The 25,208-nt window shown below is 37.9% G+C and overlaps 1 protein-coding gene across 3 annotated transcripts in view; it reads right to left on the minus strand.

Moving 5' to 3' along the window:
* SDHAF3 (succinate dehydrogenase complex assembly factor 3) overlaps positions 1-24,199 on the minus strand; it is an 87,819-nt gene extending 63,620 nt beyond the window's left edge. Inside the window, exons 1-2 of one of the 3 annotated variants that reach the window (XR_009533378.1) lie at positions 23,640-23,947; positions 22,084-22,150 (exon numbers count right to left, since the gene is read on the minus strand). Coding sequence is in view for 2 of the 3 variants with exons in the window: in XM_060108484.1 (XP_059964467.1) it covers positions 22,084-22,150; positions 23,954-24,127 (241 nt within the window). In the remaining variant the exon portion in view is untranslated. The other 2 variants (XM_060108484.1, XM_060108483.1) reach the window with 2 other exon arrangements.
* Between the last annotated feature and the right edge of the window lie 1,009 nt (positions 24,200-25,208).

Consider the following 25,208-nt stretch of genomic DNA (forward strand, 5'->3'; position numbering starts at 1 on the left):
TCACCTCAAGAAACAAGAAAAATCTCAAACAACCTAAGCTTACACCTAAAGCAAACTAGAGAAAGAATAACAAAGAAAACCCAAAGTTAGTAGAAGTAAAGAAATCATAATGATCAGAGTAGAAATAAATGAAATAGAAATGAAGAAAACAACAGCAGAGATCAAAAAAACTAAAAGTTGGTTCTTTGAGAAGAGAAAGAAAATTGATAAACCTTTAGCCAGACTCATCAAGAAAAAAAGGGAGAGGATTCAACTCAATAAAATTAAAAATGAAAAAGAAGTTACAACAGACACTGCAGAAATACAAAGCATCATAATAGACTACTACAAGCAACTCTGTGCCAACAAAATGGACAACCACAAAGAAATGGACAAATTCTTAGAAAGGTACAACTTTCCAAGACTGAACCAGGAAGAATTAGAAAATATAAAAAGACCAATCACAAGTAATGAAATTGAACTGTAATCTAAACTCTTCCAGCAAATAACAGTACAGGACCAGATGGCTTCACAGGCGAATTTTATCAAACATCTAGAGAATAGTTAACACCTATCCTTCTCAAACTCTTCCAAAAAACTGCAGAAGGAAGAACACTGCCAAACTCATTCTATGAGGCAACCATCACCCTGATACCAAAACCAAAGATATCACTGAAAAAGAAAGTTACATACCAATATCACTGATGAACACAGACACAAAAATCCTCAACAAATTTCTAGCAAACAGAATCCAACAACACATTAAAAGGATCATACACCATGATCAAGTGGGATTTATCCCAGGGATACAAGGATTCTTCAATATGTGCAAATCAATCAATGTGATACACCATATTAACAAACTGAAAGAAAACCACACGATCATCTAATAGATGGAGAAAAAGCTTTTGACAAAATTCAACACCCATTTATGATGAAAAATGGGTTTCTCCAGAAAGTGGGCATAGAGGGAATCTACCTCAACATAATAAAGGCCATAAACGACAAACCCAAAGCAAACATCGTTCTCAATGGTGAAAAACTGAAAGCATTTCCTCTAAAATTAGGAACAAGACAAGGATGTCCACTCTCGCCACTATTATTCAATAAAGTTTTGAAAGTCCTAGCCATGGCAATCAGAGAAGAAAAAGAAATAAAAAGAATACAAATTGGAAAAGAAGAAGTAAGACAGTCACTGTTTGCGAATGACATGATACTATACATAGAGAATTCTAAAGATGCCACCAGAAAACTACTAGAGCTAATCAATGACTTTGGTAAAGCTGCAAGATACAAAATTAATGCACAGAAATCTCTTGTATTCCTATACACTAACAATGAAAGATCAGAAAGAGAAATTAAGGAAACAATCCCATTCACCACTGCCACAAAAAGAATAAAATACCTACAAGTAAACCTACCTAAGGAGGCAAAAGACCTGTAACTCAGAAAACTACAAGATACTGATGAAAGAAATCAAAGATGAAAGAGACAAATGGAGAGATATACCATGTTCTTGGATTGGAAGAATCAATATTGTGAAAATGACTATACTACCCAAAACAATCTACAGATTCAATGCAATCCCTATCAAATTACCAATGGCATTTTTTACAGAACTACAACAAAAAATCTTAAAATCTGTATGGAGACACAAAAGACCCCGAATACCCAGAGCAATCTTGAGGGAAAAAAACGGAGCTGGAGAAATCAGACTCCTTGACTTCAGACTATACTACAAAGTTACAGTAATCAAGACAATATGGTACTGCCACAAAAACAGAAATACAGATCCATGGAACAGGATAGAAAGCCCAGAGATACACCCATGCACCTATGGTCAACTAATCCGTGACAAAGGAGACAATGATATACAATGGAGAAAAGACAGCCTCTTCAATAAGTGGTGCTGGGAAAACTGGACAGCTACATGTAAAAGATGAAATTAAAACACTCCCTAACACCACACACAAAAATAAACTCAAAATGGATTAAAGACCTAAATGTAAGACCAGACACTATAAAACTCTCAGAGGAAAACATAGGAAGAACACTCTGACATAAATCACAGCAAGATCTTTTCTGACCCACCTCCTAGAGTAATGAAAATAAAAACAAAAATAAACAAATGGGACCTAATGAAACTTAAAAGCTTTTGCACAGCAAAGGAAACCATAAACAAGACAAAAAGACAACCCTCAGAATGGGAGAAAATATTTGCAAACGAATCAATGGACAAAGGATTAATCTCCAAAATATATAAACAGCTCATGCAGCTCAATATTTAAAAAACAAACAACCTAATCAAAAAATGGGAAAACCTAAATAGACATTTCTCCAAAGAAGACATACAGATGGCCAAGAGACACAGGAAAAGATGCTTAACATCACTAATTATTAGAGAAATGCAAATCAAAACTACAATGAGATATCACCTCACACTGGTCAGAATGGCCATCATTAAAAAAATCTACAAACAATAAATGCTGGAGAGGGCATGGAGAAAAGGGAACCCTCTTGCACTGTTGGTGGGAATGTAAATTGATACAGCCACTATGGAGAACAGTATGGATGTTCATTAAAAAACTAAAAATAGGGCTTCCCTGGTGGCGCAGTGGTTGAGAGTCCGCCTGCTGATGCAGGGGACATGGGTTCATGCCCCAGTCCGGGAAGATCCCACATGCCGTGGAGCAGCTGGGCCCGTGAGCCATGGCTGCTGAGCCTGCGCATCCGGAGCCTGTGCTCCTCAACGGGAGAGGCCCGCGTACCGCAGAAAAAAAAAAAACTAAAAATAGAACTGCCATATGACCCAGCAATCCCACTACTGGGCATATACCCTGAGAAAACCATAATTCAAAAAGACACATGCACCCCAACATTCACTGCACCACTATTTCCAAGAGCCAGGACCTGGAAACAACCTAAATGTCCAAAAACAGATACCGGATAAAGATGTGGTACATATATACAATGAAATATTACTCAACCAGGGCTTCCCTGGTGGCGCAGTGGTTGAGAGTCCGCCTGCTGATTCAGGGGACACGAGTTTGTGCCCCGGTCCGGGAGGATCCCACATGCCGTGGAGCGGCTGGGCCCGTGAGCCACGGCCACTGAGCCTGCGCATCCGGAGCCTGTGCTCCGCAAGGGGAGAGGCCACAACAGTGAGAGGCCCGTGTAACGCAAAAACAAAAACAAAAAAAAAAAAAGAAAGAAAAAGAAATATTACTCAACCATAAAAAGGATGAAATTGAGTCATTTGTAGAGAGGTGGATGGACATAGAGTCTGTCATACAGAGTGAAGTAAGTCAGAAAGAGAAAAACAAATATTGTATATTAACACATATATGTGGAATCTAGAAAAATGGTACAGATGAACCTATCTTCAGGGCAGGAATAGAGATGCAGACATAGAAAATGGACATGTGGACACAGTGGGGGAAGGGGAGGGTGGGACGAATTGGGAGATTAGGATTGACATATATACACTACCATGTGTAAAACAGATAGCTAGTGGGAACCTGCTGTATAGCACAGGGAGCTCATTTTGGTGCTCTGTGATGACCTAGATGGGTGGGATAGGGTGTGGGGTGGGAGGGAGGTCCAAGAGGGAGAGGATATATGTATACATATAGCCGATTCACTTCGTTGTACAGCTGAAACTTACACAACATTGTAAAGCAACTATACTCCAAAAAGAAAAAAAGTTAAAAAAAAAAAAAAGACCTCACACTTCCACTGCAGGGGGCACAGGCTAGATCCCTGGTTGGGAAACCAAGATCCTGCATGCCGAGCGCCACGGCCAGAAAAAAAAAACATTTATCAAAAAGAGCTACTAGAAATGGAGATAAAAAGACAGTACCTGTTAAAATATTGTGGCTTAAATATTTATACAATTCCAATACAAAATATATTGATTTGAAAATATCCTCCATCGAGCAGAATTTGCCCTGAGCTCCTTTGATATCTCAACATTTATAGAAAGTTTTCTCAATTAAAGAAGTCAATAATTCAAATGCATTAGTCATAAAATGTAACCTTTTTTTTTTTTTTTTTTGCGGTATGTGGGCCTCTCACTGCTGTGGCCTCTCCCGTTGCGGAGCACAGGCTCCGGACACGCAGGCCCAGTGGCCATGGCTTATGGGCCCAGCCACTCTGCGGCATGTGGGATCTTCCCGGACTGGGGCACAAACCCACGTCCCCTGCATCGGCAGGCGGACTCTCAACCACTGTGCCACCAGGGAAGCCCCATAAAATGTAACTTTGATAAAGCTTGTTGCAAGCAATTTTAAGAAAAAAATTTAAATAACAAAACCATATTGCAAAACCTATATTCTTCAGAAAAAATGACACATTACAGACAACAACATCTAAAAAGAAAGTACTTTAATATATCCCAAGAGTAATTATTCTGTTTATGTTCTTTTTGTAATGGTCATATAATCATTATAAAGGTGATTTTCTTGGCCTTAAACAGATATATATAATTTTCACATTTTAAAAACTTATTTTTGAGAACAGTTTTCATAAAGAACTATTTTATAGCTCTATCAATATAATAAACCAAATCTATAAGTCAATAAATATACATTTCAGATGTGTGTGTTTTATGATTTTATTTTAGTACTTCTAAACTTCCAAGTGTCCCAATTTTAACAAATTATACAATCAAATTCAGACATAAGATAAAACTGCATATTGAAAAAGACCAGATCAACTATACTTCAATAAAAAATTTTAAAAAGCTTAATGAACATCAATATGTAAAATAGGAGGAACGGGGAAGATGGTGGAAGAGTAGGACGCGGAGATCACCTTCCTCCCCACAGATACATCAGAAGTACATCTACACGTGGAACTGCACCTATAAAACACCTACTGAACGCTGGCAGAAGACCTCAGACTTCCCAAAAGGCAAGAAACCCCCCAGGTACCTGGGTAAGGTAAAAGAAAAAAGGAAAAAAAAAGACAAAAGAATAGGGACAGGACCTGCACCAGTAGGAGGGAGCTGTGAAGGAGGAAGGTTTCCACACAATACGAAGCCCCTTCGCGGGCGGAGACTGAGGGTGGTGGAGTAGGGAAGCTTCGAAGCCGCGGAGGAGAGTGCAGCGATAGGGGTGCGGAGGGCAAAGCAGAGAGATTCCCGCACAGAGGATCGGTGCCAACCGGCACTCACCAGCCCGAGAGGCTTGTCTTCTCACCCGCCGGGGTGGGCGGGGGCTGGGAGCTGAGGCTCGGGCTTCGGTTGGATCCCAGGGAGAGGACTGGGGTTGGCAGCATGAACATAGCCTGAAGGAGTTAGTGCACCACGGCTAGCAGGGAGGGAGTCTGGGAAAAAGTCTGGAGCTGCCTAAGAGGCAAGAGACTTTTTCTTCCCTCTTTGTTTCCTGGTGCGCGAGGAGAGGGGATTAAGAGGGCTGCGAAAAGGAGCCCTAGGGCTTCCCTGTTGGCGCAGTGTTTGAGAGTCTGACTGCCAATGCAGGGGACACGGGTTCGTGCCCTGGTCCGGGAGGATCCCCCATGCCGCGGAGCAGCTGGCCCCGTGAGCCATGGCCACTGAGCCTGCGCGTCTGCTCCGCAACGGGAGAGGCCACAACAGTGAGAGTCCCGCATACCGCAAATAAATAAATAAATAAATAAAATAATAAAAAAAAAATAAACAAATGGGACCTAATGAAACTTAAAAGCTTTTGCACAGCAAAGGAAACCATAAACAAGACCAAAAGACAACCCTCTGAACGGGAGAAAATATTTGCAAATGAAGCAACTGACAAAGGATTAATCTCCAAAATTTACAAGCAGCTCATGCAGCTCAATAACAAAAAAACAAACAACGCAATCCAAAAATGGGCAGAAGACCTAAATAGACATTTCTCCAAAGAAGATATACAGATTGCCAACAAACACATGAAAGAATGCTCAACATCATTAATCATTAGAGAAATGCAAATCAAAACTAAAATGAGATATCATCTCAAACCAGTCAGAATTGCCAACATCAAAAAATCTAGAAACAATAAATGCTGGAGAGGGTGTGGAAAAAAGGGAACACTCTTGCACTGCTGGTGGGAATGTGAATTGGTACAGCCACTCTGGAGAACAGTATGGAGGTTCTTTAAAAAACTAAAAATAGAACTACCATATGACCCAGCAATCCCACTACTGGGCACATACCCTGAGAAAACCATAATTCAGAAAGAGTCATGTACCAAAATGTTCATAGCAGCCCTATTTACAATAGCCCGGAGATGGAAACAACCTAAGTGTCCATCATCGGATGAATGGATAAAGAAGATGTGGCACATATATACAATGGAATATTACTCTGCCATAAAAAGAAATGAAATTGAGGTATGTGTAATGAGGTGGATAGACCTAGAGTCTGTCATACGGAGTGAAGTAAGTCAGAAAGAGAAAGACAAATGCCATATGCTAACACATATATACGGAATTTAAGAAGAAAAAAAAATGTCATGAAGAACCTAGGGGTAAGACAGGAATAAAGACACAGACCTACTAGAGAATGGACTTGAGGATATGGGGAGGGGCAAGGGTAAGCTGTGACAAAGCGAAAGAGAGGCATGGACATATGTACACTACCAACCGTAAGGTAGATAGAAAGTGGGAAGCAGCTGCATAGCACAGGGAGATCAGCTCAGTGCTTTGTGACCGCCTGGAGGGGTGGGATAGGGAGGGTGGGAGGGAGACGCAAGAGGGAGGGGATATGGGAACATATGTATATGTATAACTGATTCATTTTGTTATAAAGCAGAAACTAACACACCATTGTTAAGCAATTATACCCAAATAAAGATGTTAAAAAAAATCTAGAAACAATAAATGCTGGAGAGGGTGTGGAGAAAAGGGAACACTTTTGCACTGCTGGTGGGAGTGTGAATTGATACAGCCACTATGGAGAACAGTATGGAGGTTCCTTAAAAAACTACAAATAGAACTACCATATGACCCAGCAATCCCACTACTAGGCATATACCCTGAGAAAACCATAATTCAAAAAGATACATGTACCAAAATGTTCATAGCAGCTCTATTTACAATAGCCCAGAGATGGAAACAACCTAAGTGTCCATCATCGGATGAATGGATAAAGAAGATGTGGCACATATATACAATGGAATATTACTCAGCCATAAAAAGAAATGAAACTGAGCTATTTGTAATGAGGTGGATAGACCTAGAGTCTGTCATACAGAGTGAAGTAAGTCAGAAAGAGAAAGACAAATACCGTATGCTAACACATATATATGGAATTTAAGAAAAAAAAATGTCATGAAGAACCTAGGGGTAAGATGGGAATAAAGACACCGATCTACTAGAGAATGTACTTGAGTACGGGGAGGGGCAAGGGTAAGCTGTGACAAAGTGAGACAGTGGCATGGACATATATACACTACCAAACGTAAAATAGATAGCTAGTGGGAAGCAGCCGCATAGCACAGGGAGATCAGTGCAGTGCTTTGTGACCACCTAGAGGGGTGGGAATAGGGAGGGTGGGAGGGAGGGAGATGCAAGAGGGAATAGATATGGAACATATGTGTATGTATAACTGATTCACTTTGTTATAAAGCAGAAACTAACACACCATTGTAAAGCAATTATACTCCAATAAAGATGTTTAAAAAATATGTAAAAATAAAATAGCTTCTTGATACACATCATTTAAAAAAAAAACAGAGGGCCTCCCTGGTGGCGCAGTGGTTGAGAGTCCGCCTGCCGATGCAGGGGACACGGGTTCGTGCCCCGGTCCGGGAAGATCCCACATGCCGTGGAGCGGCTGGGCCCGTGAGCCATGGCCGCTGAGCCTGCGCGTCCGGAGCCTGTGCTCCGCAACAGGAGAGGCCACAACAGTGAGAGGCCCACGTACCGCAAAAAAAATTAAAATATAAATAAATAAATAAATAAATAAATAACAGAATGTTATTAGCCAAAATAAAAATTGCCATGTTATTCCCCCCTGTCTTTTTTAACTAGATCATCTATCACTTAGTGTTCAAAAAACAAACAAAATACCTTGGTCTATTTACATTTTCACAAAATTTCCATATCTTTATTTTGATGTTTTTCAGGTCACTGTTCATCTAATTCATGCTTTCAGAAGTAATCTACCATAACTATGTAAAAGCCGCATACTCTTTATAATTTTATGCAAAGTATACTGCTTTATAAGAACCACAAACATCAACTCAAACACAGTAATGTATTTGGTAGCTATCTGCCTTGTAAGACTGTGAACTCCAGCAAATGAAAATTACATCTGGTGAAATTTTTTTTTTAACACTATGAATTATCAATGTTGAGGGCAGTATATGAAGCATAATAAAAATTTAACAAACATATACAGAATGAATGAATTTCTCTTTTTTTTTTTTTTTTTTTTTTTTTTTGCCACACTGTGCGGCATGAGAGATATTAGTTCCCCAACCAGGGACTGAACCCTAGCCCCCTACATTGGGAGTGTGGAGTCTTAACCACTGGACCGCCAGGGAAGGCCCCAGAATGAATGCATTTCTTAAATTAAGACAGGGAAGATTTCAGAGAAGACCTGACACTGATAGAGAAGGGAGGCAAAAAACAAAACAGTCAAGAGAGCATGAGGTGCATTCACACAAAAGAATGTACGTTGTATCAGTTCCTTAATTTCTAAAATAAAGTTGAACAAAAGTCCACATATTTGGTTTCACACATTTATCTATAAATAGTAAATAACTGAACTCAATCTCCGCTAAACCGGCTTACTAAGAAAAAAGACATTTACCAAAACAAGTATTTAAAACACTATTCAGGGGAAACCCATGAAACCTTCAAAAATGAATTTAAATTATATAAAGAAATTGGGAAAAAAATTATTCTTTTTAAAATTTTAAAATTAGTGAAAACATTTAAAATGTTCTAAATAGCAATAACCATCTCTATCAGACAATACAAGCATGAAAATTACTAGTAGAAATATGAAAAGACACTATTTCAGATAAAATTGAAATACAAAGTTTTCTGAATTTCATTCAATAACATGTTTCCAGATATCTTCTGCCATCATGTGGAAATTTTTGAAATTACACTTAAACACAAAAAAATCCTGTATCTGACTGGAGTATTCCAGTCAATACTAGAAGGAATGAATGAATCCGGTTGTAAACAAGGTAAATATTCTTAGAAGAATTTAGTGAAAATGACCATGCACAGTTGCTCCTAGTTTCTCTCTTCTTCCGGAGAGAAGATGGTGTTCATTGTAGCTTAAGGAAACTGCATGACAGACACTCAACTTCTTTTTCTGTTTCCAAGATTCTTAGCAATTATGCCTGTCCTAGGACTCTCCCAGTTCATGATCTTAAATTTCCTAAATACTCTTTAATTATCTCTCTCCATTCTTAGGCACTTAAACCACTATATTAAATGGAAAAAGAAACAGATATTAAGCTACTTTAAATTGTCTTGAATCATTAGGAACCACAGACGCTTGATACAAGTTTTACACATAGCAAAAAAATATATATAGAGAGAGAGAGAGAGATAGATATAGATATATAGATATATATATAAACTGAACCAGGACATCCCTGGTGGTGCAGTGGTTAAGAATCCGCCTGCCAATTCAGGGGACACGGGTTAGAGCCCTGGTCCAGGAAGATCCCACATGCCGCAGAGCAGCTAAGTCCGTGTGCCACAACTAAGCCTGTGCTCTAGAGCCCGCGAGCCACAACTACTGAGCCCGTGTGCCACAACTACTGAAGCCCACATGCCTAGAGCCCGTGCACCGCAACAAGAGAAGCCACCACAATGAGAAGCCCGCTCACCACAACATAGAGTAGCCCCCACTTGCTGCAACTAGAGAAAACCTGCGTGAAGCAACGAAGACCCAACGCAGCCAATAATTAATTAATTAATTAATTTTAAAAAACTGAACCAGCTATTCATGCGTTCATATGCCTAGTGACTTGACAGCATATCTAGATAAAAACATGGATTAAAGTGCTTGGAATAAGCCTAGTACACTATGAAATATAACACTGAATTCTCATTTATTTATGAAATACAATTTAAGAATTCCCATAATCAGGCTAAAAGTCTTTGCTTAAGCTATTAATCTTTATAAACTATAATTCACATATTTGGTTAACTTTTTATCCAACATGTTTGGTCTTCATCTGAAAAATCACACATTTTTCTTTTGAAGGAAAAAACCAAGATTTACTGAGCATCTATCATAAGCAAAATACTGTCCTAGGAGCTTTAAGGTACACAAAGATACGTAAAACATAGTTTTCGTCCTCAAGGAATTTACCCTCTACTAGCACCAAAAAGGATGTACACAAATAATTATAATACACTGTAGAAAGCATGAAGAAAACAAAAATACAAAATAATGTTTTAGGAAATTAGAAGACAGAGTTTTGCTTTTTACTGGGAGAATTAATCAAGAAACGGTTGATAGCAAAGGATTGGAGCTGTTATGAAAGACATTTTAGGATTTGCCTATACAGAAAAAGACAGGAAAACATTTAGGGCAAATGAATAGTGAGGCCAAGACAACTTAAGGCCACATTCAGAGAACAATGCTCAGTTGAGTATGACTGGAACTTAGGAAACTTGACAAAGAATACTGAGATGTAAGGTAGGAAAAACATATTCAAGTCAGATTTTGCATAGTTTTGAACTTGGGTTCAAGAGAGGTCAGTGGGAAAACAGTGATGGCTTTTTACGAGGGCAATAATATGATCAAAGTTGTGTTTTATAAGCTGACATTTAAAAGGGACTAAAGGCAAGATTATTTATGAAATTACTACAAACATCCAGAGGCAAAGAGAATGGAGACAACAGCTCAGAGTTCTGATATGGTAAAAGGAATCAACCAGATTTGGCAACTAATTGGATATGGAAGATAGGAAAGAAGGAAGAATTAAGAATAATGAAATTACAAAATTTGTTTTCAGTACCTTCAAAACTCCTTCCTATCAAATCTCCTTCCTACCACACGCTACAGCTAAAATAGTTAACACTTATTGAGAACTTACCATGTACAAGGCAACTATTGTGCCTATATTATCTTATTTAATCCTTAACCTTTGAAGTAAGTGCTGCTGGTATTCCCATTTCACTGATGAGGAAACTGAGGCTTGGAGTGGTTAATCAAAGTATCCAAGTTCACACAGTAAGTAGCTGGATGTTAATCAATGTCACTGTTAATCATTAAAGTGTTAGCTGCCAATAATTTAAAATGGAATCTCTCATAGGGTAATTATATTTTAAAAAGAAACTCAAAGATAAAAAGATATTCAAAATCCAACAGAACAGAGTCAGATTAAGGAACAGCAAGTGACAGGGTAGATATACTGGTTAGAGAACTGCCTAACAATCATAAATTGAATGGCTAAGGGAAAGAGAAGTTTCCTCCTGTAATCACACCACTCTTTGTTTGCCCTGCTGCCAGAAGACCAACATTCTCATCTACTACTCTTTAGAGTACAGTGAGTCTTCTTCTATCTTATACAGACTTGTACCACACTTATGAACTCCTTACGGATACTGACCATTAATCTCCGTATCCCCTGAAAAATAGTAGGCACTGAATGAACCAGTGAACAAATAAACTCAGTTGGGCTCCTCCTGTCTAGCCCTCCCAGCCTCACACAATTCAAGACCTACATTTGGAACAATTTCTCCATGTCCCACCTTGAACTTGTTGCTGAAACCTCTCCTCCTGATTCCTTGCTTTCTTTCCAGTTTTTGTCCTTAATAATGTCTTCTAGATTATCCCTGACACTCAACTTGGTAAGGCCATGAACAAACAAATGGCTGGCCTTATTTATATTACAAGACGTGTCTCTACTAGATCCCAGGACATTTCCAAAGGTTCTCTAACCCACTGACTTCTTTCTCAGTTATCGAGGAAAGGCTTTACTTTCCATGGAATCAAATAGTACCCATGTTAAATCATCAGAGGCTTCTCCTTCGACTGACTATCCAATAGGTTGTGCAGCTGGTCTAAGAGATGGGGCCAAGTTCCCAATGCTCTAGACTTTAATTTGTATATACTTTCCCAGAGAAACAGTATAACAAATAGTAGTAAGGCTCCCAGACAGCCCTGCAGAAAAAGTCTATTTAACCACAGTACAGTTAAAATATTACACAATGGCAATTACATTTTTATTTTTTCATCATAAATATACCATATTTATGCTATACTGTGGACTAAATAGCTGTTTATGGTTAATACTGGTTAACAAGATTTCAGTATCCAAACTAAAAGAAGGATGAGTTATCTATCATCCAAGTATCAAGGAAAGGAGTAAACTGCTGGGTATCACGAAACTACAGTTAAGCAGAAAGCTAACAAACATAATTAAAAGCAACATATACATCTACCTCTATAAGTACAGACTAAGATAAAGCAAAATTTTTAAAGAAAAAAATCATTAAGATTTGAGATTCCAGTTATGCTTTTAAGAAAGAAAAGATAAAACTACTAAATAACTTTTTAAACTTTATATAACTTCACACTAGCTCTATTACTATTTAAGAAAATATAGTTTAAAAATATACTACAGGGCTTCCCTGGTGGCGCAGTGGTTGAGAGTCCGCCTGCCGATGCAGGGGACACGGGTTCGTGCCCTGGTCCGGGAAGATCCCACATGCCGCGGAGCGGCTGGGCCCGTGAGCCATGGCTGATGGGCCTGCGCGTCCGGAGCCTGTGCTCTGCAACGGGGGAGGCCACAACAGTGAGAGGCCCATGTATCACAAAAAAAAAAAAAAAAAAAAGAAAGAAAAAAAGATAAAAATATACTACAGTTCAATCTTAACATATGAACTTCTTGTCACCCCTTAAAGGTGTAGAGCATATTTTGATAGCAAAATGCTATCTAAAATATGCTTTAGTTGAAAAGAATAGAACTAAAATAATCTGGTATGTCTTACTTATCAAAAGTGCCACATCTGAATTTGTTCTTCACAAACAGAAATTAAATTTTCTTCTTTTTAGACACATGTATCGACATTTGTAGACAAACCCTATTTAAAACAAATTTCATGTATGCAAATGCAGGTTTACACAAAGAAGGAAATTATCGGCTGATTATTCATTTTACAAAACGATTAACAAAAGAATTTCTTTAAATAGTTAATCTGCCAGTATACTTAAAATACAGTTAAAATTTTTAAAAATCAACTTATAAACAATTTTTCAGAAATGCACTCATAGCATAAAAGTAGTTGCAAAAGTATCAAGCTTCCAAAATGTTATTATTACAATCTTTGTCCCAATCGCTTGACTAACCTAGCACGTGACACAAAAAGATTAAATACAATAGCTGAAAATGGCACAGAAAAGCAAATTTTATATAGTTCTTAACTATATACATGTATGTCTATCATAATCATTAATACTGGTTTCTTGTTAACTGTTTCTTTACTGTGTGCAGTAAAATTGCACACAGAGCCTAGCAAACAATGAATCAATATGGCTGAAGGTGACCTAAGAAACGACAGAGCAAAGGGTCTTCTCTGCCTTCATTGTGCAGGCAAGCCAGAGGTACAAAAGAAGAAAAATCCAAGAGATCCCATCAGCGTTGCAGCTTGTTTTTGATTTTTCCTTTGCAGTTTTCTAAGAAGTGCTCTGAGATATAGAAGACAATGTCTGGGAAAAGGAAATCCAAATCTGATGATCCAGAAATGGAGCATTTTGGAACAACTAAGAGAAGCAGGAAGTATCCTAATGCTCCCGAGTAGCCTCTACTGGGAGTGTTCTGTTCAGAGTTCCACCCTGAGATCAAATCCACAAACCCTGGCACCTCCACTGAAGACCAAACAGATGTGGAGTAATCTGAGAGCAAAAAAAGCAGCCTTACAATAATAAGGTAGTGAGGTTGAAGGAGAAATAGGAAAATGGTTTAGCCAACTCAGGAAAATCTGACGGTGCAAAGGAGACAGATGTTGCCTAAAAAAAGGAAGATGAAGAGGATGACAGGAGGAGGGAAAGAAGAAGGGGGTTGTGAAAGAGGAGGATAGAGAAATAAACTTGAGTATCTAACTCCACATGAATTCCAGAGTAGGGAAAAACACAATAAACTTCTTTGAGATGGCTCTGCCCTCATTACATTTAATTACAAAATTCAAATATAATCATATTGCAGTTTCTAGAAGTGCACTAGAAATTTTAAATAGTTTACATGAAGTAGCCAAGGGTGTTATTAGTACCCTGAAACTATATCAAAGTTGTATATATTTCCAAATATTTTAAAATAAGACGTTTTTCTCACTCTGTGCATCTTGCTTAGCCTAGTAAAGACATTTAAATATGTTCATGGTGTTTTTTAAGTGGTGTTAACTATGGTTATTGGCTAGAAATCCGGCATTATCAACTGTACGTATTTATACCTTATAGAATAAGTAGGCAGCTAGGCTGGGAAGTGTGAGGCAGTGAACAAGCTACCTTTTGGAGGGGTTAGAGCTTTGGGTCTGTGCTGTGAGGCTAGACCCATTGATGCTGCATGCTGATGTTATTATAGCTGTTTGTCTGTTTGTTTATAAATTTATTTATTTATTTATTTATTTTGGCTGCATTGGGTCTTCGTTGCTGCGTGTGGGCTTTCTTTTTAGTTGCAGCGATCCAGGGCTACTCTTCGTTGCGGTGTGCTGGCCTCTCATTAAGGTGGCTTCTCTTGTTGCGGAGCATGGGCTCTAGGTGCGTGCGCTTCAGCTTTTGTGGCACATGGGCTCAGCAGTTGTGGCTCACGGGCTCTAGAGCACAGACTTAGTAGTTGTGGCACACGGGCTTAGCTGCTCCGCGGCACGTGGGGTCTTCCCCAGACCGGGGCTCGAACCCATGTCCCCTGCATTGGCACCACTGCGCCACCGGGGAAGCCCTATAGTTGTTTTTATATATACGTATTTGCCATGCCATCAGCTGCCATTCTTAGTGTGGAAAGGGGAAAGTTCCTATGAGAAGTGTGTGATTTTTTTTTATTCAATGGGATAGTTTTAAACAAACTAGACAACTTCATCTTCAGCAAAGTGAAGAGTCACTGCAGCAAAGTCCAGAAAGCTTTGCTACTTAAACATACAATATATACAACATTCTGCTATTTTTTATGTTTATAATGATGAAATGTTTTTTGGAAAAAAAATAGACCATGTATATATTTAAAATCTATTCAAATAAAGCATAAGTATTTTAGTGTTTGAAAGCTTAGGAGTCAAAATTCAATTTATTTTAGAAATGCTTCAAGTTCTACTAATTTAGGATTAGGGAAGACCAAAAACTTCTAAATAAGATAAATATGATCCTCCCTTGGGAACTGAGCTAAAAAAATCCACACACAATGAGAAACATCTGAATTCTCTCAGGCCCAGAAGACCAATTAGGTAGCTTAATCTGTCAACACACTGATAATAATAATAATGCTTTGGCAGGAAAAAATGTGCTTAAAATAAAAATAAAGTATCAAGAGGGGGCAAACTTCCTAATGTGTGTTCAGCACTGTCCAGGAAAAAAGGGCAGTGAAGCATGAGGACCCACAATGTTTTCTACTGTAAACTAAACGGATGTTTTCTACTACAAGGCCTGATGAAAAATCTCTCATGCCTACCCAGTTCCCATTATTTTAATTCCGTGTTTACCAGGCAACCTTCTAAACATTAATTCAGTTTCCTAGAAAGCTTAATAGAGGTCCACAATCCCTTATTTGCAATTCTGAAGTCAAAGAAGTTTCAAAAAACAATAGCTCTTTCAGAGCTCATCTGGTAGCAAATCCGGACCTAAATGGAATTATGTGAAGCGTTTATTTACTCTGCTTAATATGAACAGTCAAATGCTTTACTGCAGAAATATTAATGTACTTGATTACAGGGTACCACTCCAGATCCCACAGGGGTGTGTCTTAAAATTCAGTCATACTCCTTCTCACCTTTCTAAAATCTAGAAAATTCTAAGTTCTGAGACACCTCTGAAAGAAGTGTCCCTGGATCTAAATATGAATATTCTGACTCCTGGAAAAGGAGAGCCCTCTTCATCAGCCCCCACTCCCCAACCCACAGAAATCAGCATTCTAGCTTATACTTCAGTATTACATAAATTTAGTTAGTGTGAATCTGAAGTCAATATTCGATCATCTCTGGGTATGTTGATAAAGTCCAATTCCAAATGTACAAGATCAATTACCAGGACTTACAATGACAATCTTGGGTGGCACAAACCTACCTAGAATTTCCTTCCTAAGCCTACTGGTTTCCAAGCCACCTTCCATCCTCTCTGTCTCACTTGCCAGAAGACAAACCAACAGTTAACCAATTTCCTCTGCCAGTCCTAATACACTGTCAGCCTTCATGCAACCTTCTACAATACTTAGACAAAGAAAAAGTAAAAAATTAAAATAGATTTCTAACAGTTATTAAGTAGCAACTTAATTTTCATTAAATTAAGTTATTGGAGAATTATGACTATTTAAGTATGATCTCTAAGAAATTAACATGAGAAGATTCTTCACATTGCTTAAAAAGACTTAAAACTATACCAGATAGATGGCCCTGATGACTCTTTTCTGATCTCAGTTTAGAGCCCTAAAGATTCTAAATTCTAAATATGTCTTCTAGTGGTTAAGGAAAAAACAGTAACTAGATAAAGTTTAATTTTTAATCTATACATGTTTATTCTTTCTCAGCAATGCTTTGTAGTTTTCAGCGTAGAGGTCTGAACATCCTTTGTCTGAATTTTCCCTAATCGTTTCATATTTTTTGATGGTAAGTGATATTTAAAAAGTTTAATTTCCAAGTTTTCACTGCTAGTATATAAAAGTACAGTTAATTTTTATATACTGATCATGTATCATACAACCTTGCTAAACTGACTTAAATTCCAGAAGTTTTTTAGTAGATTACATCAAATTGTCTACATAATCATATCTGCTGTGAATAAAGGCAGTTTTATTTCTCTCTTTTCAGTCTGGATGCCTTTTATTTCTTCTCTTATTTCAGTGGCCATTTACAATACTGAATAAAAAAGTCTACACATTTAGATTGTTTTAATTCTACAAAACTCAGCAAGAAATAATTAAAATATATAGCTGACGTTATTTATTAAACATGAAGAAGTCTAAGTTTAACCTACAAAATTTAAAGGGCAAAATTAGGAACTATATTTATAAGGTGCTAGTTGACTCATGTATGTGTTTTCCTGTGCTTTGTGACACAAGACTGGTAACAAAAATGCTGAGTATATCCAACTGCATTGTTTAAAATCACATTTATTGGCTTTCTTATAATTACTAAAGTAGCACATGATCTGGAATTCTGAGGTACAAGGAAGAAAATTATAATCATCCTTAATCCCAGCACCCAAAGATAAACACTGTTTATTTTTAATTGTATCATGAGCAGTTTTCTATATCATTAATTCTTCTGAAACACCATTACTAAGAGCTGCATACTAACCCATCCATCATATGGCTAAATTATAATTTCATTCTTCTACCATCACTGGACATCTATACTGATTTAAATTTTTCACTATTACCATATACATTCAACACAGCAGTTAAATTCATATATAAATCAGAGAATGACCTCTTACTAGAGTCCCTTTTGCCCATTCCTGTATTAAAGCTGTTAAGTGTTTTCCCAGTCCAAGCTAAGTTCTTTTTATACTAATGCTATCAATCATCTATCACATTAATCCCAAATACATTCCATTTGCCTTTTATTTTAACTATTTTTTAATTCAGGAATTATTAATTTTATGTTAATGGTAAGTATTACAAAGAGAAATAAAATGTACTGCATTTTTATTGTCCGTGGTATTACTATGGTAACACATAACCCTAAAACGAAAAGATTAAAGAGAAAAATCAGTGGTGCCAATGAAAAGTGTAAAGTGGATTAAGCCGTTTGATATAGTTTTAACTCCTAAAATAATCATATCTTAGACGTAAAAGAGAACTTTCTGGTCCATCTGTAATTTCAAGGGTAAAATATTACTTCCCCTACTAAGACAACTGAAGCCAAAAATCACACAGGAAATATATGTGCCTGACTAGCACAACAGTTTAACAGTTACATTGCAGCAACTTCTATTCTCATGTCATTAATGAAAAAAATCTTTGAGAAAGAAATGTGTCGCAATTAGCACCTTGAGCTAATAAACATACAAATAAATCATTACCTAAACAATACCTAAACATTTCCTAATTATGCTAGAGGTGTAGTAGATAGAAACATGATTTAAAAAATCTTCCCTGTCCCTTAGGAAAAATACCAAAAATGGAAAACAAACCAAATATACAAGTAAACTGTAGTAAGTAAACAAGCAAAATTCGAAGAAAAAATATATAATCATTTTACATTAAACAAAAGTTGAACAGTCTTTTGGAAACATTAATTTCCAAAATCTTAACTGATTTTCATGAGGTGAGAGCACAAGATTTTCATCATACCTAGTTGTGTGGCATCAAACAAGTCATTTTATTTCTACAGGCCTTAGTTTCTTCATCTTTAAAATGAAAAAACTGAGAATCCCCAGTTTGAGATGGCAGATTGGAGAAATCACAGAAGCTTAATTCTTATTTATTCTCCCTTCCAAAACTCCACTGAACTGATAATAGAAAAACTTTTAAAGGAGCGATCCATAATGACTAAGAAAGGAGCCATTAGAAGCCAAGAGATTTCAATAAGGTTCTCAAAATGGAAATCAGGTGGAGAAGTTTAACTAATAAAACAGCCTCAGTAGAAGCAGCCACAGCTTAGAAATCAAAACAGAGAATAACAGCTGAAGATAAAGCCAAACTGCCAGAACCAACTGAACACAAACACCAGGGAGGTAAAGAAAATGAGGAGCAAGAAGCAAATCGAAGGGAGATTTACTGAAACTCTGTAATCCTAAAAGTAATTTTCTAATCAACAAGCCTACCTATATGCAGAGTTCTCAGTTTCTTACTGCTTTACTTGTAAATTTGGACAGATAACCAAATTCACAAGATACTTGAAACCTGAAAGACACCAAAATAAAATGAAAAATGTCCCCAGAACAGATAAATTAAGGAATAGAAAAGAATATATTGCTCTTTATTATAAGCCCTCCCACACTAATTTTTTTAACCACATACATACATTACTTTGGTTTTTCAAAAAAGCTTAAGAGCATTAACCTAAAAAACAAGTTTACTGAAGCAATGTGAAGCCCCTTTCAATCAATTCTAATACTCCCTATGTAAAATTTCAGACATCTGTTCTTATTAAGTAACCGTAAAATAATTTATCTCATAAAATAATAAGTAAACCAGTAAAATCAATATTATGCATATACATATAATCCTTTTATTAAATTCTATGGAAAAACTTACTTCAAATTCTTAAGTCTGTGTGGTATATAGACATACACACACCCCTACACACACACAGATCTGTTTTAGAACCATAACTACTAGCATATTAATACTATCATTCTATTACCATTATTTTAAATCTATAAATTCCAATAACTTTAAAATCACTTAAATAAAAGGACGTACCTCTGTGTTCCAGTAATATAGTATAAAGTCAATAATATATGCAATGTTGATCAAACTATGATTTTTAAAAACGTCTTAAGTTACTTTATAACATAAGCACTGTTATAACACATCTGACACCAATAAAAGTTAAGTATTTCTAATCAAAAAATATCATAAAAGCTTCCAAATACTTCAGAAATGAAAAAAAGAAAAAAAAAGAAACATTTTATGTTCCAAGGATATACTGTTTCAAATCCTCACCTTCACCCCTTTTTTAACCATTAGTTAAGGACCACAGTATGGCTAAAATTTTTTAAATGGTAAAGCTTAATGTAGAAAACGCACATGTGTGACATATCACCATTCAATAAACCATCACCATCCAATAAACCATCACAAAAACACCACACTGAGTAACATGCAGAATAAACAGTACAACTAAGAGGTTCCCAGATGACTCCCTCATACTTGGTAGATGATCCCCCACACATACAATCCATCTATTGAACAGAGAGGTAATTCATTCCTTTTCTCCCACAAACTAAAATACAAAGTTCAAATCAGGATGTTCAAAAGCAACCAAATGAGGTCCTCAAATTAGGTAAGAGAGACATACAATTATAAAAACTGCAAAATACCCAGCCAACCTTAATTATATTAAGTTAAGGAAACTCTAAATATAGATGGCATGCAACGTAATCATACATTTTTTAATCTGATGATCCACTTCAAACTCATAAGATATCCCACATGAGTTACAAATGGACAGTTACATGAAATCTGAAGCATTTCCTCCTCTCTAAAATGAATACAACAAAATAAAACAAAAAAGCAAATATTATGATAAAGACTATCATACAAATCTAAAGACTTAAACATAATCAGGAAGGGAAAAAGTATGTTCCCTTGGAGAAGTAGCTTAGGAACAACTGAGTACAGAAAAAGAAAAGAACAGAACAGTTCCAGCACTACACTACTACCTTCATTCTCTTTAACTCCTAAATGTTAGTGGTCTATCTTTGACCACTATCTATCTAGCTTCCCCCGTTATACCCAGCCTGGGCACTTTAATTCACACCTTTGGACCATCAAGTACAAATAATGAATTCCAAATCTCTATCTCCAGCCACAATCTGCCTCCTGAGTATCAGAGTAAATATATCTCAGAACATCTCCACTTGACTGTCCCACCACAATTTTTAACACAAAAATGTACCATACTGAACTCATCCCTCACCTCCTCCTCCTAGATACTTATTCTGGTTATTGGTATTGTATTCCAAAACTTGAGAGTTATCCATTCTATGGCCTCCCCTCTAATTAATCCTGTATCAGTCACCAAGTCAAACCCCATTCTACCTTAAAAAGGGTAACACAAAAACCCATACTCTCCATCCTCAACACCTCTGTCTTGGTTCAGGCACATACATATTTGGGATTACTACATCTCTCCTAACAGTTCTCCCTACCTTCAATCTGTCTCATTCTTCAATCATTCCTTTCTATTGCTGTTTAAATGATCTTTCTAGAATATAATTTGAATCATTTTCACCACTGCTTAAAATCTTTCAATGATTCAAAATAAAGACCTAACATCCTTAGCAGAATATCCTGTCTCTTGTCACCTCTTTAGCTTTATCTCTTATCTCCCATGTAATACACTAAATTCTAAACACATCATTGCAGATCCTGGAAAAAGTCATACTGTTTCTTACCTCAATACCTCTGCATAGGTTATTCCCTCTTTCTAGAGAGTCTTTTTCTTGACAAGGTAACTCTGACCTGCTCAAACCTCAGCTCAGACATTACATGTGCCCTCAGCTTCTTCCATTCCCTCCTTGCCCCTATAGCACTTCAGAGACACTCTTTCATACTATAATCGTCTATTATACTCTAAACTTGGACACCATAAAAGTAAAATACATATATTATTCATTGTTGTGTCCTACAATGCCTAGCACTTTGCCTGGCAATAAGTGATCAATAACTATTTAAAGAATGTTTAAGCATTTTGCTTTTTCCAGAAACTTCCACTATAAACCTCCCTCAAGAGACACAGAGCAAAGCAGCTACTTAAGGAAAACAATGGAAACCAGGCAAGAAAGCAACAGACATAAATAAATGGGGCAAAAAAATGAAAAATTAAACACACGGATTCTTTTCAAAGTGGCTCCTAAGGAGCTGTGTTTTGTCTCACATTCTAACACGAACGTCTTTTACTTGCTATTTAATTTTCAACATTTATTCTAATTTCCCAGAAAATAGTGGTAAGAAGTTCTTCTCTCCACAACTGGGTCGGCACAGAAAGAAAAACGGAAAGCATTACCTAAAACAGCTATTCTTCAAAACTGAGCATAGTCAGAACTTTAAAAATGCCATAATAAGTAAGACCCCCTGATCTACCCAGCCCCAATTCCACTTTTAACAGTTGTCCCCTAAAAGGCTTGGGAATAAGATTACAAGGGGTATTTTACTAACCAGTTATCAAACATCCCTCCCTGAACTTAACATTTTTTCTCTATGGTAAGGAATTATACAAATTCACTATTTACTCTGTAAATATGCATTTACATTTTTATCCTTAAAATAGAATGAAATACTTTCCTCTTACCTTCCCCCAAAGGTCCTTGAACAGAAATTTCCCCCGATGAATTTGCTCTAATATTTGCCACAGTTTTCTGTGATCAGAAGGGAACAGATGAAAGGGAATAGAGAACTCTCCTCCCAATACTGAGTCCTCTCATATTCCTGATCCTTCCCTTCTCTTCTCCAGTGGTATCCATACCCAACTTTTCCTTTTAAAGTAAAGCAAATTCAAGTTCATAAGTAATTTTAGAAGTGTGTGAAAGAATCCCAGAGACCAAATGCCACATAGCACTAGGATAGTTTTTTGTGGGTTTTTTTTTTTTTTTTTTTTTAAGCTGAACTCCTGACACCAAGTCTCCTCGGTTGATCAACACTTTTTTTTTAAACCAGTTTTTTATAAATGTCTCTTTCCTCTAGCCTATTATCAACTTATTCTGGGTTGTTACTCTTTCCCTAAAAAGCTTCCCAGTTCTTAGGACCTCCCAAAGTGCCCTTATTTCTTCCCAACATAAAGCTAGACTTCTTCCTGTCCTGCCACAAACTGAGTTGGCTTAAAAGATGTCACTTACATTTACATACACTAATTTAGAGGTGCATATTGTAAATACTGTTATGATTTTACAGATAAGAAAATAAGACTAGGAAAAGTGATCTGACATTTAATAAATGCCAGTACCTGAATTTGAATCCAGTTCTTCTGGCTTCAAGACCAAGTTACCATATTAAAAGAAAGCAGTCTGCAGCAGTCTGCATTTTAAGATTCAACTTCCCTGGCTCTAGGCAGCCTCACTACATCTAATACACATGATTTTTAGGCAAGTTCTAAACTTCACCGTTGTCCTAAATGTCCCTCTTGCAAGCGTCAATGAGTCTACAATAAAAAATTCTGCAATTCACTGAAAAAGTTCGGTGTTCACCCTAATGTTCACCCTGTGTTCACCCTTTATGATTTTTTTAAAAAAACAGACTTCAATAATCTCTATAGTCATCAACTTTTTAGGCTGAAGAATTACTTACCTCAGTTCTTAAACCAACACCGCTTCATGCTTTCAAATACCTGTCGCTCTAATTGCCAATTTCATTCATTTCTTGATATTTGCAAATAACTAGGGGCAGTGCTGCATGGCTCCCAACCCCACGAAATACTCTAAATGAAATACTCTGAATATCATTTGACTTCACTCAAAAAAGGGAGGGAAGGTCAAAGGGTTAATCCCTAATGCATGTGTCTGATTAAGATTTAGTGCAATGATGCAGAGCAATTCAACAGAATAACGTGATTTGAGACTACGAAGAAACCAACTTTCACCTGACTTACCTCTGACCAGCATTTTTGCCCACCGCTTGTAATTACCCCCAGTCTTATCCGATTTCTGTATCAGTCAACTGAGAATATTAAGACCCAACAAAGAGCACTGGGATTTTAAAAATAGTAATTATAGAAACAAGCCTCTAAAACTCTGAAAACTAGTAACGAGAAAACCATTCATTTATCAACAGGCGTTTGCTACGTGCAAGGCATTGGAGGAGACAAAAAAGCTGCCAAACGGTAAGCTCTTTAAGCACTTGACGGTGACTTACTCAATTTTGTAACCTCCATCCTCACCCCTCCAGAGCCTGGCAAAACTTGAACTGAATTGGACACGCTGTTGTAACGGGATGTGCTCCAGCGAGGAACCCGTGGGATAAAACAGACCAGCTTGGGACGTAACTTTGTGAAGTGTTGTTTGAACGGCTTTGCGCTGTTTAACTCAAACGGAACAGGCTGCCGCTGTGTTCGAGCTCGTGCGGCCCGGGGAAACCAGCCGGGTCAGGCGGTCTCTCCCAGAGACAAACCGGGACACCGCTGAGGGACCTCAAAGATCTGGGGCGAAGAAAAGGGGGCAGTTACTTGCCTCCCATTCCTGCAAGAATCGCTCGGCCTCGTCAGAACCAACGGTCTTATGTCTCCTAAATTCGTCCTTCACGTACTGGTCACCAAGGGCTTTGAGGTCTGGGGGCAGAACCCGGTGCAGCAGCAAAATGCGCCGATACAAGGCCCGGACACGCGAGACGTGCCGAACAGGCATAACTCCGCGCGTGGACCACAGGCCCGCCTGCGCAGAGAGACCGCGCGCGCCTGCCTCTCCTTACAAGCCGGGTATAAGTAACCCAAATACAAGCGGAAGAGGGCGCGCAACTTTCATCCGGTTGGGTCCGGTAGAATATCAGGACCTCCCGGAAACGCGAGCGGCAGCGGCGGGCAGAAATGGGCCGGTCCTTCTCTGAAAGGGGCGTAGCTTTCGTGGAGCGCCAGCGCAGCGACTACTTAGGGGCTGCGTCTGGGGCGGAGGGGTCGTCCACCAGGAGTCTGGCTTGGGTGCTTGTCACCCCTCAGTTACACCCCATATTCTTTTCCATTCATCTTACCCCTTTCCCTCCTGATAAAGGCTCAAGAAAGGCTTCGTCAAAATCGGGCTCCTCCAGGAAGCCTTCCATGGTTGGCTACACACTTCAGTTGTCTTTGCAGTGTTCCTGCGTTCTGCGAGAGGGATCGGAATGGGATTAATCTCTCCATTCACGAGCCCACCCACCCACGTACCTTGCACAGAGCTGTGCTCCTAATTTGTACCCTGAAGGCGTGGCCTGTTTCATGTAACTCAAGTGAGACCTGAGCCAGCAGGTTTCAATCCTTAGCTCATGTCAAGTTGGCTTTAGAAGAATAATTACAGAACATTTTAAATGTATTGTGTCCAAGGCCACGATCCAGGAGATTCTGATTAAATAGTCTGAGATGAAAACGTAGAATCAAAACGTTCACAAATCTTCACCTTTTACATCGGCGATACTGAGAGTGTGACAAATCAAAGCTGGCAGCAGTTTAGCCTCGTTCTTTCTGTCCCCTCGCACCTTTGGACCTTCAACAAATCCTGATGGCTCCACCAACAAAATGTATGCGGAACTCGATCATTTCTCACTACTCCCTATTCCACAATCGTCTCTCTTTACCGGATGCTGTCGTCACTTTTTGTGTTTCTGCTTCTGCCATGATCAACTTTGATCATGATCCACCTAAACTGTAAAAGCCTCTGCTACTGGTAGTATCTGGCTGCCTTAGAAATCCTTGCTGGTTCCCATCACTCTGACCACACCTTTTTACATAGCTTTTTA

The sequence above is a fragment of the Mesoplodon densirostris genome, chromosome 9, assembly GCF_025265405.1.
Source record: "Mesoplodon densirostris isolate mMesDen1 chromosome 9, mMesDen1 primary haplotype, whole genome shotgun sequence".
NCBI lineage: Eukaryota > Metazoa > Chordata > Mammalia > Artiodactyla > Ziphiidae > Mesoplodon > Mesoplodon densirostris.